General features: G+C 37.9%; 1 protein-coding gene across 1 annotated transcript; it reads right to left on the minus strand.

Moving 5' to 3' along the window:
* Positions 1–298: 298 nt before the first annotated feature.
* LOC140924625 (uncharacterized) lies at positions 299–11068 on the minus strand. Its single transcript, XM_073374641.1, has 5 exons — positions 10758–11068; positions 4563–4634; positions 3625–3676; positions 1832–1868; positions 299–525 (listed from the first exon to the last, which is right to left on the minus strand). Exons 1-5 carry the CDS (start codon positions 11001–11003, stop codon positions 438–440), a joined length of 495 nt encoding a protein of 164 aa, XP_073230742.1. The 5' UTR covers positions 11004–11068; the 3' UTR covers positions 299–437.
* Between the last annotated feature and the right edge of the window lie 2649 nt (positions 11069–13717).

Here is a 13717-nt window from a genome sequence, read left to right on the forward strand (position 1 = left end):
CTGTTAGCATCAAAGTAGGTAGCTCGGAGAAAGAAAAAAACAAAAGTTTTCGGATTCAAAAATTTGATTGAGAGAAGCCGTGCCAGGCAAGGGTCTAGGGCCCCATTTGCACTTGCCCTTTTGGGAATCCGCAATAGTTTTTTGGTGAAGACGCCATTTTTGTTTCGCTAGTATATTGTTTGTGGCAATTTTTTATATTCAGTTAGGTATATCAGATATTTCGAAGGGCAGGATCCATCAAAAAACACTTCCTTGCCTTTTTTATCAGAGTTTCCCCTAAAGTTAAAGAGACCTACTGTTTACATTAAAAAATTGTTTATTTAAGAAACAATTATATAAATTTGCAAAATTTAAAGATACAAAGAAAATTATTTCATTCTAAGCTAAGATGTAAGTTAAATCATATAACAATAAAAAGTGTTCCTTGACTGCAAGTGTCAAAGGTATTCTTTGATCCACTTTCGAGCTGACTCAATGTCCTTGTCAACCTTTTCTTTGGTATCCTTGTCAAAGGATGGAAGAGAACTGTAATAAAATAATAATAATAAAAGAGAAAAGACGTGAATCATTTTGTGTCACTTCTCTAAAAGGCAAAAACATTATTATGGTTTAAACTGAAAGTAGCCTTACAAATGTATATGATATAAATACCACTTTGAACAGCAAAACAGAAGTATAACAATGAGAAAAAAATCATAGTTCCGTCATGTTTGCACACGTGACACATGTTCTAAGAGGTTCATGGTATTAATTGAGACAGATCCTGAATTTAATCCATGATGATTTTCATCAGAGTACACTATACCAACACCTTCTGACAGATGTTTATTAAATAAAGACCAGTCAAACATTTCTAGCCACAACACCTTTATCGCTGGCCATTATCAGAAGGCAGGGGTCTACACTGTAGATAGAATACGAGCAGTCTCTCTTTTTTCTTAGTCCCTTAAGTGAAACGCTAAAGACAAGAAAATAACCACACAAATGACTAAAGGGGCGAGACAGGAGAAGCTACTGCCCTGTTTCTTGGGTCCTGATGTTCACACGGGCATACACTCCCCTCACAAAAAAAAATAAATGAAGAAAGGGAGAGACTGTTCGCAGTATAGGGTGAATTACAGTGTATTGTGACAAAATGAGTTCAAAAGAAGAGTAGAAAATGTTTATCAGTTTTCTCAATGGTTATTCAAGAATATTCATACAGCTGCATGTGCATGCAGTGTAATTAAAAAATATGTCAATAAAACACAAATCAGATATTTACAACAAAATTGTTACAAAGCAAGGTGAGTATGCAACATCAATTTATTCACCACTCTCTTTTAAGGAGGGGTGGGGGAACATATTCCAGTAGTTTGAATTTCACATATTGTGAAGGTAGGGCCCATGTCCGTGTTGGTATTTTCCCATTGTATTTGTGCTTGTCCTCATCACTGTCCCAATCTCAATTCATTTTTGTGTTGTTTGTCTCTATTTCATCTGTCTTATGTTGCTGTTTCAAGGCCGTGTCACTTCTCAGAACTGTTCCCGGTTAACAGGGCGTTGCAGTGGAAAAGTGCACTAGTTTTTTAATAGACTGAGGTTAAAACAAGGGTGAAAGAATGGATTATTGGTACTGTTTGCTAGCTGGGACAAATAAAGGGGGCTGTAGTAGAAAGGAGGCCATTTTAGTGAGCGAACAATGGTGGGGGTTCAAATGTGATACAATAATGGGAAAAGCAGCCACACATTAATAGTACATGATATCGTTCTATTTAATGACTTTATGCATTCCTTGGATACCTATTATCTACATGTGAACTTAAACTCTCCCATTATGAACCAAACTTACTTGTAAATTGCTGAGCTCACAACATCAACAACTCCACCTACATGGAAACAGGACAAGTTATTTAACATTTGGGTCTTCCAAAGTTATAGCTAGAATAACCTGTAGATACGACCTTTGTTTGGCCAAAAACATGTGGCTATACCGATGAGATGGTTGTGTGACGTTTTTGAAAAGAAAATGACTGAGTGTTTTAATTTTGGGTCAATAAAATGTGGTTGTATAAACAATGTGGTTGAAAGGAGTATCTAAAGCTACGCCCAGAGGGGAAGAGGGGGGTACTCTGGATTTCAAGTGACAGGGACTATTGAATGGAGGCAAAAATCAAAACCCCCCAAAATTCCTGGACCAAAATTTAACCCCCAAAAAATTCCATGCTCAATTTCTGAGCCATAAAAATTTCCAGAAAGCTTTAAAATGATATAACATGAAAAACAGAAACGTTTGTAATGGAGTATTTGTGTTTGTTTATTCATATGCAGCAGGGATATGGGGGAACTATCACGAATCTTCAGATTGTTTTGAATACCCCCAAAAAAATCCCTACCTAAATCAAGCTACCAAAAAATACTTGCCAAAATTTTCCTACTCAAAAAATTTCCTGAAATCAAAAATTTCAAACCCCAACAAATTCCTTCAATCATCCCTGTCACTTGAAATCCAGAGAACCCCTACTGGGAGGCTAAGTTCAAAATACTGGAAACCTTTTGCTCTGGTATGAAAACCATACCGGATTTACATGTAGGGCTCCTCCTGATCACATATAACAAGTGTGATTTCTGTAATGGAGTGAAGCTGTGAAGCACCAATCTTATAAGTGGAAAGTCACATATCGGATACAATGTAGCTATCCATACTACAATCATGTACATGTATAACGAATAGCTTTTCGTGTTGGCACAAAAAGCTATTTGGTATAGTGTGAACATAGCCTAAGAGCTGTTTATAATAGAGAAGAGAAGTCATTACGTGACGTTGCCATGGTAGCAAAATTTCTGGATGACAACAAGCAGGAAACTTCACTTAAAAAGTGAATTTGCACCCTTCAAACTTCATCGATCTTATTCAATTTCATTTAATTTGTCAAATGTTGGCACAATTTTCTAGGGTTGGATCCAAAAGAACCATATCTAAGTTTAGAAAGGGAAAAAGAAAATTTTTGTGTTGTGTTCACATACTCCATAAAGTGGGCAAGTTGAATTAGGAACTTTCATGTCACAGTCATACAACGAAGACTATTTGGAAATGTAAAAAAAGGGTGATGCACATGCAAAGTTGTTGTTTTGCTAATTCAAACCTATTGCTTTTTTGGCCATTCTCATCGCCGTCGCCGTTGCTTAAGCTCCCTACTGTAGTGATCCAAAAATTTTGATACCCTGGTAACGTCAGGTCACCCTTCTCTCCTCTATTAGAACAGGCATTTTTCCAGGTATCTGGCTTCAACTACATGTGACTTGCTTTGTGGAAAAGTATCATGTTCTCTTGCCAGGTCTGAATCCCAAAATGTGAAACCAATGAATCATGCTTTTTTCTCTATATCTTGTCTCTACACTCTCAAGGTTTGCTTATTATTTCTTATTCAAATTGCACCATATAACCAGTATTCTTGGAACAATAAATTGCTGTACAGATAGATTAATAATTGCATTACTTTGTCAAAATAGTAGACATTTTTGCACATAATGCAACCTCCTGGTAACTCCACTGTCTTGTTCGATTTCCATTTTCACACTCTTTCAGAAGGAATCAGACAGCCTGAAATCAACACTCTGTCGGTATTATTAAAGGCAACTAACCTGGAACACAGACTACATCACACAAACTGCACAGGTTGCAATATTTACAGTACTGCAAAATAAAATGAGAAAAGTACTTTTTATAATCATCCTACTTGTTTTAACTCCATGCAGCATACAACCACCAAGTTCATGTAATTACTTGGTATACATAACATGATAATTTAAGCCACAATAAAGTGTTTGACTCAACTAGAAGCTCTTGAAAATGATTCCTAACTGCACAGTTTATTGGGATTGAAGTAATTAGGTATTACTAGCTTTGGCAAGCTTATGATGCTTGGCAATGATGTGGAAAGAAGTTGAGTGAGATTGGAACCCAAGTTTGCAAATCATACATGTATAGTAAAGTAAGTTACCAGTTTCGTCTCGCTCATTGTGAGACAAGTGAGTCATCTCTAGAGACAAAATTCCTTTCTTATGAGAATCACTGAAGTGGCAATTTTAATGGGTGAAGCTTGATTTCTCAATGATTGAGAAATGAAATGACAACAAAACAACAAAATAAAAGTTACAATAAGTCAATTTTAATTTCTGCCTTAACTTTAACTGTGTCTAATTGTCTATGTCTATAAGTTCAAAGTGGTGTCTTTACCAAGCTGGCGAAGCATAACAGTCCAGAACTTAGTATTTCTCTATTGAAAAAAGTTTATTAGAACCAAAGTACATGTATAATCTGGGTATGTTTCAAAGTCAGCAGAAATCCTGAGGTGGAAAATTTGCTTAAGTCAAGATGATGTTGTCTGTTCGCAACCAAAGTAACAGAAAACAGTACAAGGCTGATATGATTAATTCTCAATAATTTTTAATTTCATGCAGCATTACTCTTCATGATCATTTGCCAGTTTTGTCACAACATTTGCAAGCATAAAATTTTATTCAAAATTTTAGTTTATTTTCAACATTTTAGCAGTTTAAATGACAAAAATCAAACTTACCTTGCACAAATGACAATTTGGCTTCTTCTTACTGGTTTCACATGGGCAATCCTTGTCACACAATTCACAAAACTAAAAGACAGATCAACATGACCCCAGGATGTTACTGTAGTTATGTTAAGGCCAATCAAGGTATGATTTTTGCTTACAACTATCGTGCTCGACTAGCAAGTGATACGTCATGACTTTCAACAATCCATAAACGCACAATTTTTACTAACGCCATCCACAATGTGTCGTACGAATGTCATGGGTCTAATTCACACGACATGATCTATTGTGAAGTCATAACACATGGTAGTCGCGCATGATAGTAGTAAGCAAAAATTGTACCTCTAAATCAGCCTTTACAGGTCAAATTTGACTGAATATACTTGGTAAGGTTAATTTTGATTTGACCTAGGTTGATTCTCAATTTCCTAATTTGTCTCTTAGCCCTAATTCATGAATAATTAGGGCTAGGAAACAAAGGAAATAATTGAGAATCAACCTAGGTTAAAAAATTTTAACCTGAATTTAATTTTGACCTGTGTCATATAATGTGTAAATTGCTATTCTTTTGTTTTTCACTTAATGGAATGATTAACTAAAATATTCTATTACTGCTAGACATTTTTGGACCATGAGTGACTAGAAGTGAGATCAGTCTACAATCCACAAGTTGTGAGAAGAAAATAACTAGGTGTAAAGGAAAAAAAGTCTGCTCACAGACTTGTTTGCAGAGTTGTTATAACAGTCACTCATCAGGCAATGTCAGAATAACATTTGCCCAATATGTCTAAAACAAAATTCTCTTTGCAGCTGGACAAAATGACTGGGCAGAACATAAATTATTACCAAGACTATCAGTTTGAAGCTGCATAAGCCCACACACTCTAACAAGCACCCTTCCCCAAATAAGCATCCACCCCCTTGGGCATAATATCAGTCAGTGCCCCTCTTGAAAAAGCCCTCCTCTTGGCTCCCCATGACTTTCAAAAGCAGGTGAAGCACAATCATCTGGGTGATCGTAGTGATTTAATGTTAAACACACACTATACTTTATTTTCATACACATCATTTTGCCATCTCGGCCCACAAATAGCAAAAGCTAGATGAGGCGGGCGGAGACATTTAAATAGGAGCCTCAGATTTAACTACTAGACAATATGTAGTTATAGTTTTTGGTTTTATATTTCTATCTTTTCAAAAAAGATTTCACGCCAAAATAAAATAACAGCCCATTGAATGGAAAACTTAATAAGCACCCTTCTTTACGTAAGTACCTGTGTGCTTATTTGAGGAAAGATTTTTGTATGAACATGATACCACAGGTCGCCCAGACGTAGTGTCTGTCAATAACATGGAAAAATTGGGATGAGCCATCGAATCTCCCATGAACTAAAATAGTCCAGAAGTCAAAATATAACAAAACAAAGCTAACAATACCTTTAACTGAATGTCTCCTTGTCTCTCCTGGCCAGTTAAAGTGGCATTTTGTCAAGTTTTGCAATTGTAGGTACTATCCACTAAAGAAGAATGAAAGGCTGGCTACAATAACAAACGGACCATCTCCAAGCACCTCCACGCGAAGCGCTATAAATTTGAGAAGAATTGACGATCCCGCAAGCTCCAGGATTTTAATCCCATGAATAACAATAATATTTTTCGGTTCCATGCCCAGAGATCATAGGAAACTATTGGTAACAATTTTTTGGTCAGGGTTGACGTTGCGACCAAACTCTCTAATGATTTGTCTAAACGCTTTAACGATTTCTTCTAACACTCTAATGGATTATTCTTATGATCTAACGGTTGGTCCGTCTAATGTTTGACTTTTACTTGAAAAAGGATTGTGAAAATCAGCTAGTGATGAAATTGACGGAAGTCTTATCGACTTTCGGGCAAATCGATCGCAATTCTCAACAGGTCGAGCCATGTTTCTCCAGGAATGACTTTTAGTGCATTGATTAAAAACAATTCCTTTATGTCGAACATGTATCTCGATTGCGGACTCAATACCAGATTAGTCTGATAAACATTTAAGTTAATTGAGAACGAACGGCGCTTATTTCTGGAGCTTCTTGTAAACAACTATGAGCAAATTTCTGTTGAGCGTGACAACCAAAATAAAAGCTCTGCCGTATTTTATTGACTTCTAATGAAGTACCGTTGAAGTCATGCTGTTTGTCAAACAGACTTCTCGTGAAATCAACTTCTTTGCCCTAAAACATTAGCGACATTTTCTCTTTCTGGAGACTTGTGATAGTGTGCAAGGCAACGAAATAGATGAAGTTTCACCGATGTTCATTTCTGAACATGCAAATACATTGCATGGGATGCAAAACAAATGTTTGCAGATTGTGTTCTTTAACAACCCAAATAAGTTTTTTTTTATGATTCCTAAAGTTTGTTTATCTAAATGTGTATTCCATTTCCTGAACCTTAAGCTTGAATACCTGTTTGAGGAGATTTACGCTTGAGTGTGGGGTCATTTTCCCAAACACTGGCTGGTAATCCAGCCTCGTGAGAAAACCATTCGAAAAAAAGTTCAAAAGGAATTCGAAGTCTAAAGCATTCTTTTTCTGTTAAGGCTAAGTAACAGAAGTTAAGTTTATTGTATGCCATTAATTCTTAATATAAAATGTCAGAAGAAGGTCAGTTTAAGTGTTAAATGTGTGTGCACTAAGTTGTCAAAAACTCCAGAAACCTCTTCAATCCAACTAAAAAAGTAAGCTTATACTAGACTTATACTCGCTACAGATCTTGTCTTTTCATAAGGAGATTCGGGACTCATCATCAGTTTCAACAGTGAAATTGTCACTAAAAGACTACATTCTAATTGTTTTTAAGCTTTTGGCATCATATTTTTTTCTTGGCAGTGGAGGCCATAACAATTGCTGTTGTTAAGTGTAAAACAATATTCTCAGTTCATGCGTAAATCATCAACAATGTGCAATGTACTTTGGGAACGATTCAAGATTGTGGACGATAGACATTTGTGTATTTTCATCCCTCAGTCAAAATGTATCGGGATATGTCACTGGGAAACTATATTTTTTGCTTCTGTTATTTTAAGATCATGGTAACGACACGGTACCGGAAATGATCATTACCGTGAAATCCTAGGGCTTGATTCTGCTCCAAATTGCCATTAGCTAATCTGCAGGTTACGTGTGCTTGCTGGTTCCACAAAACCCATTGCAACTGCAAGATAATTGCTTGCTCGTCACCAAACACTTGACCTCTATGCTCTGTCAAATTAAACCGCAAACGGGCAGGATTACTGTGCGATTTGAATATGTAAGCATAGTGACCGCATCCGCGCAATATTACAGGGCCCAGTTGTTCGAACACCGGTTAGCGCAAATCCAGGGTTAAATTTTAACCCACATTGCATTTTCTTTTTATCAAAAGCACTTTCGCGGATATTTTCTCTATTCTTTTTGGCGTATCCAATTATCAAATTTTAGGCAAAGAGAATTAAAGTGAATTTGCTTTTTAAGCTCTCATAAATTATTTCGCACTAACCCTGGGTTACCGTAACCCAGCTTTGAACAACCTGGCCCAGTGCTTGCTATGGGAGGGATGGTACCGCTGCTTCTCAGTCAATCAAAAAGTGTGAGTGAATGATGAACGAACAATGTGACAGCAGCTGTGACTACAAACGCTACAAAAATTCGAACTTGAAAACTGTTACGGACAGACAGGAAGGGTCGCGCGATCGCCTCTTGTTTTTGGGTCAAAACTTATGTAGCAGACCCTCCCTCCGTGTTGATTGACCGAGAAGAAATAGTACCGTCACGAGGATAAAAAGCATTCTTTGATGTACATCTGATCTTTCACATTGAGGACTCAGCGTCTAACCAAAACAAATCCACAGAATCGATCTTTATGGAGCGCTGGAGCATAAGAAAGAGAAGAAAAGGAAGTACCAACAAAAAGTTTCTGAAAGTTTCACGTTGTAGTCCTGCAAAAGAACGGCAAAGAAATGTACAAAAACATTGTGCTGCAGATGTAAAGTTGCTTTTTTGCTAATTAAATATTGTTGAGAGCTTTGCTTTTAGCTCTCTGATATTAGTTTTTTACAGACCTTGTATTTTATTTTTTTATAGTACCATCTCCCATAGCAAGTGTATTGTCGCGCAGATGCAGTCGCTATGCTTGAATACTCAAATTGCGTAGTAATCCTGCCCATTTGTGGTTCATGACAGAGCATAAAGGTCAAGTGTTTGTTAATGAGTGAGCGATTATCATGCAGTTGCGATGGGTTTAGGGAGCAACTGAGCAAGAAGCCGGAGCACACGTAACCTGCAGATTAGCCTATAGCAATCTGGAGCTGATTCGTCGATTATTCTCAGTTTATAGCACTTCGCAGGGAGGCATGTGGAGATGGTCCGTTTTTTTTTGTAGCCAGCCTTTAATTCTTCTTTAGTGGATAGTACCTACAACTGCAAAAATCGACAAAATGCCACTTTAACCGGCCAGGAAAAACAAGGAAACGTTTAGTTAAAGGTACATATGTTAGCTTTGTTTTGTTATATTTTGACTTCTGGACTATTTTGGTTCATGGGAGATTCGACGACTCATCCCATTTTGTCCATGTTATTGACACACTACATCTGGGCCGCCTGTGGTAATAGACTGATTTAGCAACAGAACGGGAACGTCAGTTGACGACGGTGCATGCAAATCAAACAACTGGAATGACCAATCACAGAGAGGAAAATGGAGCACCGGAAGTCGCGATTAGTCCTTTCTGTGCGCTTTCCAGTTGTCTGACGTTCCTGTTCTGTTGCCAAATCAGCCTAATACATGCTAGCCTGAGTACAGACGTCCCCCCTCCCTCAGAAAAAATTGAGAGAAGAGACATCTGTGAATCGCCGCTGATAATCGTGTTCCCGTTTCCCCGGAATGTTGGGGACAGCCTCTGATTGGTTGTATTGTTAATGCCATGACGCAAATAATTTCTGGTGTTGCGATTGGTGAATGAATCTCAGAATAGATTCCCCAGGGAAAAACTCAGCTTTTGTGGACAGCTTATCACATTTGTATTTGTTTACTTTGATTTCGGCTCTTTGGAATAGGCATGTGAAATTAAGACCACCGATGTTTGCTGCACCGGTTGTGGGTGGACGTACTGAAATCAACGCTTAATCAGAGATCTTATATCTGGATGTTAGCGTGGACATTGCGAGAAGATGTTCAGCTAGCCTGTGTACAGATGCCAGGGCTATTTTTTGGCCTACATGTGCCGGTCATAACTCATAGAATTAGGCAAAAGTAAGGCTTTTGTAGTTTCTTGCTGAAGAGAAGTGAACGATCCTTTACATGAAACCTACTCAAAATCATCGAATGGATCAACTCCCGCAAAAAAAGCTTGACTGGAAATGTAAACAGTGCTTCCGAGATCAAAATTTTGTCAAACCAAAAACCACAGGAAATCGATGTACAGTAACAGACAGACTTTATGAGCTAAAAAATTAAAAAAAAAAAAATTCAAAAGCATGAAATACTCGTTTTAAATGACATTTTAGCTAGATATTCTAGTTAGAGCCTAGCTTAGCAATAAATGTTGAGAACATCCGAGAGAATAACTGTGTACGTGCTCTAAAAGAGTCCCCAGTCATTTTGGTTTGTCAACACCTTTTCAACTGTCAGATGAAACAAAAAATTTATGCAAATGTATACCGGAACACGATTAACGACGGCGATTCACAGACCTCTCTTCTCCCGATTTTTTCTGAGGGAGGGGGGACGTCCGTGCACAGGCTAAATACACGCCTGACAATGGCCCCTGACAACATTTCCAGTTTGTCTGTCAGATAATTATTTTTTTGAGCCTGGATTATTCTGGGAGTATTTTAATCCACTCATGAAGCTTAAGCCTCTAAAGATTTCCTCAAAAATTCCAGTGGTTTTTCACGCAAGCAAAATAGCTGTATAACTGAAATTTAAAAAATAAAATGGAGAATAGGGGGAAGGCAACCAAAGACACGAAGATCCTTAGGTAAAAATTGTTTCTTAAGTGCCAATTAAGACATTTAAAGAAATCAACATTTTAGAAATATTAAAACCCTACTGAAAGCGGAAATTTGATCTACTGTACATGTCGCGTCGCTACGTCAGCATTACGGAATAACGAATCGAAGCGTCGATCAAACAGTTTCAGCGATAGCTATAAAATTGATTGTATACTAACTGGAGGGTTTATACCTTGCAATAAGTGCAGTAATTACACAGTGATCCCAGCGCATATTTTTTCTCGTCTCCTCCAGTGTTCTCCGTTGCAGAATTCTCAGCTGATTTGGACTCAGTGGCTTGCGTTGCATCGTTTGATGACGGGGCCTCCGTAGAAACTTCTGGCTTCTGCACAGGTTTCTCTTCCGAATTTTCGGTACTTTGTGCTATGTGCACAAGTACTACAAGGGTGAGAAAGCGATGGACAGTGAGAAGTCTCATAGTTATTCGGTTATGAATGAGTTACACCTGCACCGGGCACCGAGCGCCTCAATGAATGTTTGTTACACTTACACGAAATACTTACCTTTGCAGCTATCAGCCGCTACTCAAACAGAACGACGACAAAATGCTCTCTGTTTTTTTTTTTGGATCCTCTTACCCCTCCCCAGACCGTAAAATAAATTGAAGAAAAAGAAAGACGCCATGAAACTATACATTCAAGAACACAGTTGTTTGAGATTGCTCTGCTGTGCTAACTGACAGCGAAAATTGTTTATGCTAATGGAAAGTTTTTTGGCTGTTTATGATTTATAAAAAATTTTCGTAAACTTTGGTTGGGAATTTTTGTTCGGTAAGTTGACGTGTACGAGTACGTCAGTACCATTTGCCTATAATTTCCGGATTGTCGAGCCGCGCTAGACTGGATTGTAGTTACAACATGAAACTAGTTTGAAACTCAAGAAACTTGTAAACGGTGAACCAGGGGCGTTCCGAACGGAAATTCGCTTACCAGCTCCCGCCCTCCCCGCCCTACCCGTCTACTATTGTTTGCTCACCTTTCCCATGAATCTTTGTGGGCAACGACTTCCGTCTTCTCTAGCAGAAACCAAGGGGCAGAAACTGACAAAAGTTGCTTGAAGGCCCAGGGGCCCCACTCACATATTTTAATGACGGGTGGGTCCGACAGAGGTTCATATTTTATACCCAAAAAAATCCCAACTTCAGAATTTGTCTACCCAAAAAAATTCCTACTTTTTTTAGCATACCCAAAAAAATCCCTCAGTGTTTTTGCATCAGCAAATTTTATTATTTATCTTCTGGAAAGCTAAACCATGCCAACTTCAACTTTGGTTTTGGTCAAAAACAAAACTATAAATTGCGCTTATGTTATTGTTGATTTGAGCTGATGAAAAATACAATACCCAAAAAAATCCCTGTGTTAATTGTTTTCGCGACCCAAAAAAATCCCTTTTGGCCAAAATGTCAGACCCCAAAAAATCCTTCGGACCCCTCCGTCATTAAAATATGTGAGTGGGGCCCCTGGGCTTGAAGGTGAGGAATGTTTAAGGGTTTTTTGTTTTACTTTTACTTTGTCTCTCTGATTTGGTTTCTCTCATTCTTAGAAATCCCGTTCCTCTGATTAGTATGTGTAATCAAATGATGACGAGTGAAATTAGGGAATAATTTCACTTGCGTTTTGTCCAAATCCTTATAATTATTAGGATTTGGACAAAACGCAAGTGAAATTATTCCCTAATTTCACGAGTATACCATTTGATTACCTATTGATATCATGGGTGACGAATTACGTTAGCAATCTTGGATTTTTGACATGTTTATCGCGGATCGTATCGATCGAGAACTCCTGCACTCTCTCGAACGTTTAGAGCTTAAATTTCGCTTAAGTTCAGAGTTTTTCGACAAAATATCTGTTAAAATCCTTCTTGATGTGCTCTTTCGTGTGTTCAGGTTTTCTAAAGCGTCTTTTTGTGCCCTGACATCATCATTCATGACATTTTAACACTTCGTCGCTATCTTGACACTGAGATGTACGGAAGGTTGCCATGGCAATTTTGTAATTTCACATGTGAAATTACAAATTAACGCTGAAATTTCGCGCCAAAATTAAGGAGTAATTTGTCATCTATGATATTATCTTTTAATGTCACAAGCGGCTGCAAAGCGCTATGAGTGAAACACGCAGTGAGGCGACGAATACTTTTCGTCGCCGTCGAAAATCGTACCTCTGGGTAGTGGGGGCAGTTTACATAATAACTAGTAATAGTTAACACTACAGCTGCCCCCGTTCTGTGTATTTTCGGTCAATAGTATTCTTGCTCGTTGTGTAGCTCTTTGAAATATACCGATTCACAATGAAGATTTTCACACTTATTCCATACAAAGGAAATACAGGAAACGCAAGGTTCTATGTACAGTTTCAGCTTGATTTACACAGCTTTGATCAAAACATTCTCAGTTTCGAGAATAGTTCATTCTAAACCATAAGGAAAGATTTAATTAGAAGTTTAACATTTCGCTATTTCTCTTTCACTGTTTACATTCAGTTCATTTTATTTGCCGGAAAGTAAGCCTTAGAAATTAAAAGGACGTTTGATCGATTCACGCTCACGCATTCTAGTCTTATTTGAAACTTTATAATGGAAGGACATCTGTGAGCAGGGAATAAGTCAGCACAGAATTTGATTGTCGGCGAGTTTCTGTAATCGTCCATCGTTCTGCTAGTGTTAAGCTAGCCGTTGTTCACTCGTATTACTTGTTTGGGGCTGAGTCTTATTCCGGTCAAAGAGAGAGAAAGAGTGTCTGGCAAGGTTTCCAATCAAAGATTTGTGAACTCGTGTCTGGCAAACTCTCCAAGTATTTATATATACACAGTTAAACGCACCTTATAACCTTATCTGCGCTTAACGAGTGTCTTTTGGTCCATAACTTTCAAAACAACTGCTCCACAGAATGTCACTGCGTAACACAAAAGAGTATCGAAGTATGACTGCACAATAAATGTCACAAAATCTACCTGAGCGGTCCTTTCGGGATTTTCTGTCTTTACGTCATCCTAACCATTTCGCACTTGCGGGTGCAAACAATAGAAACGTCATCATTACCTACCGATTCCTCACGGCCCCTGTTCAAGCAAATCGAGATTTTTTCTATGTTGACTGTATGACTGTATATTTCAACTGTAAGTACCTTCC

Source organism: Porites lutea, chromosome 14 (assembly GCF_958299795.1).
Source record: "Porites lutea chromosome 14, jaPorLute2.1, whole genome shotgun sequence".
NCBI lineage: Eukaryota > Metazoa > Cnidaria > Anthozoa > Scleractinia > Poritidae > Porites > Porites lutea.

What these genes read in the sequence shown, in the direction of transcription:
- LOC140924625 (XM_073374641.1), bottom strand. Translation starts at nt 11,003, where the DNA reads ATGAGACTTCTCACTGTCCATCGCTTTCTCACCCTTGTAGTACTTGTG. An exon ending in ATTACTGCACTTATTGCAAG is followed by an intron (nt 4,635 to 10,757) that starts GTATAAACCCTC and finishes TCTGTCTTTTAG; the next exon opens with TTTTGTGAATTGTGTGACAA. An exon ending in CAAATTGTCATTTGTGCAAG is followed by an intron (nt 3,677 to 4,562) that starts GTAAGTTTGATT and finishes TTTATTTTGCAG; the next exon opens with TACTGTAAATATTGCAACCT.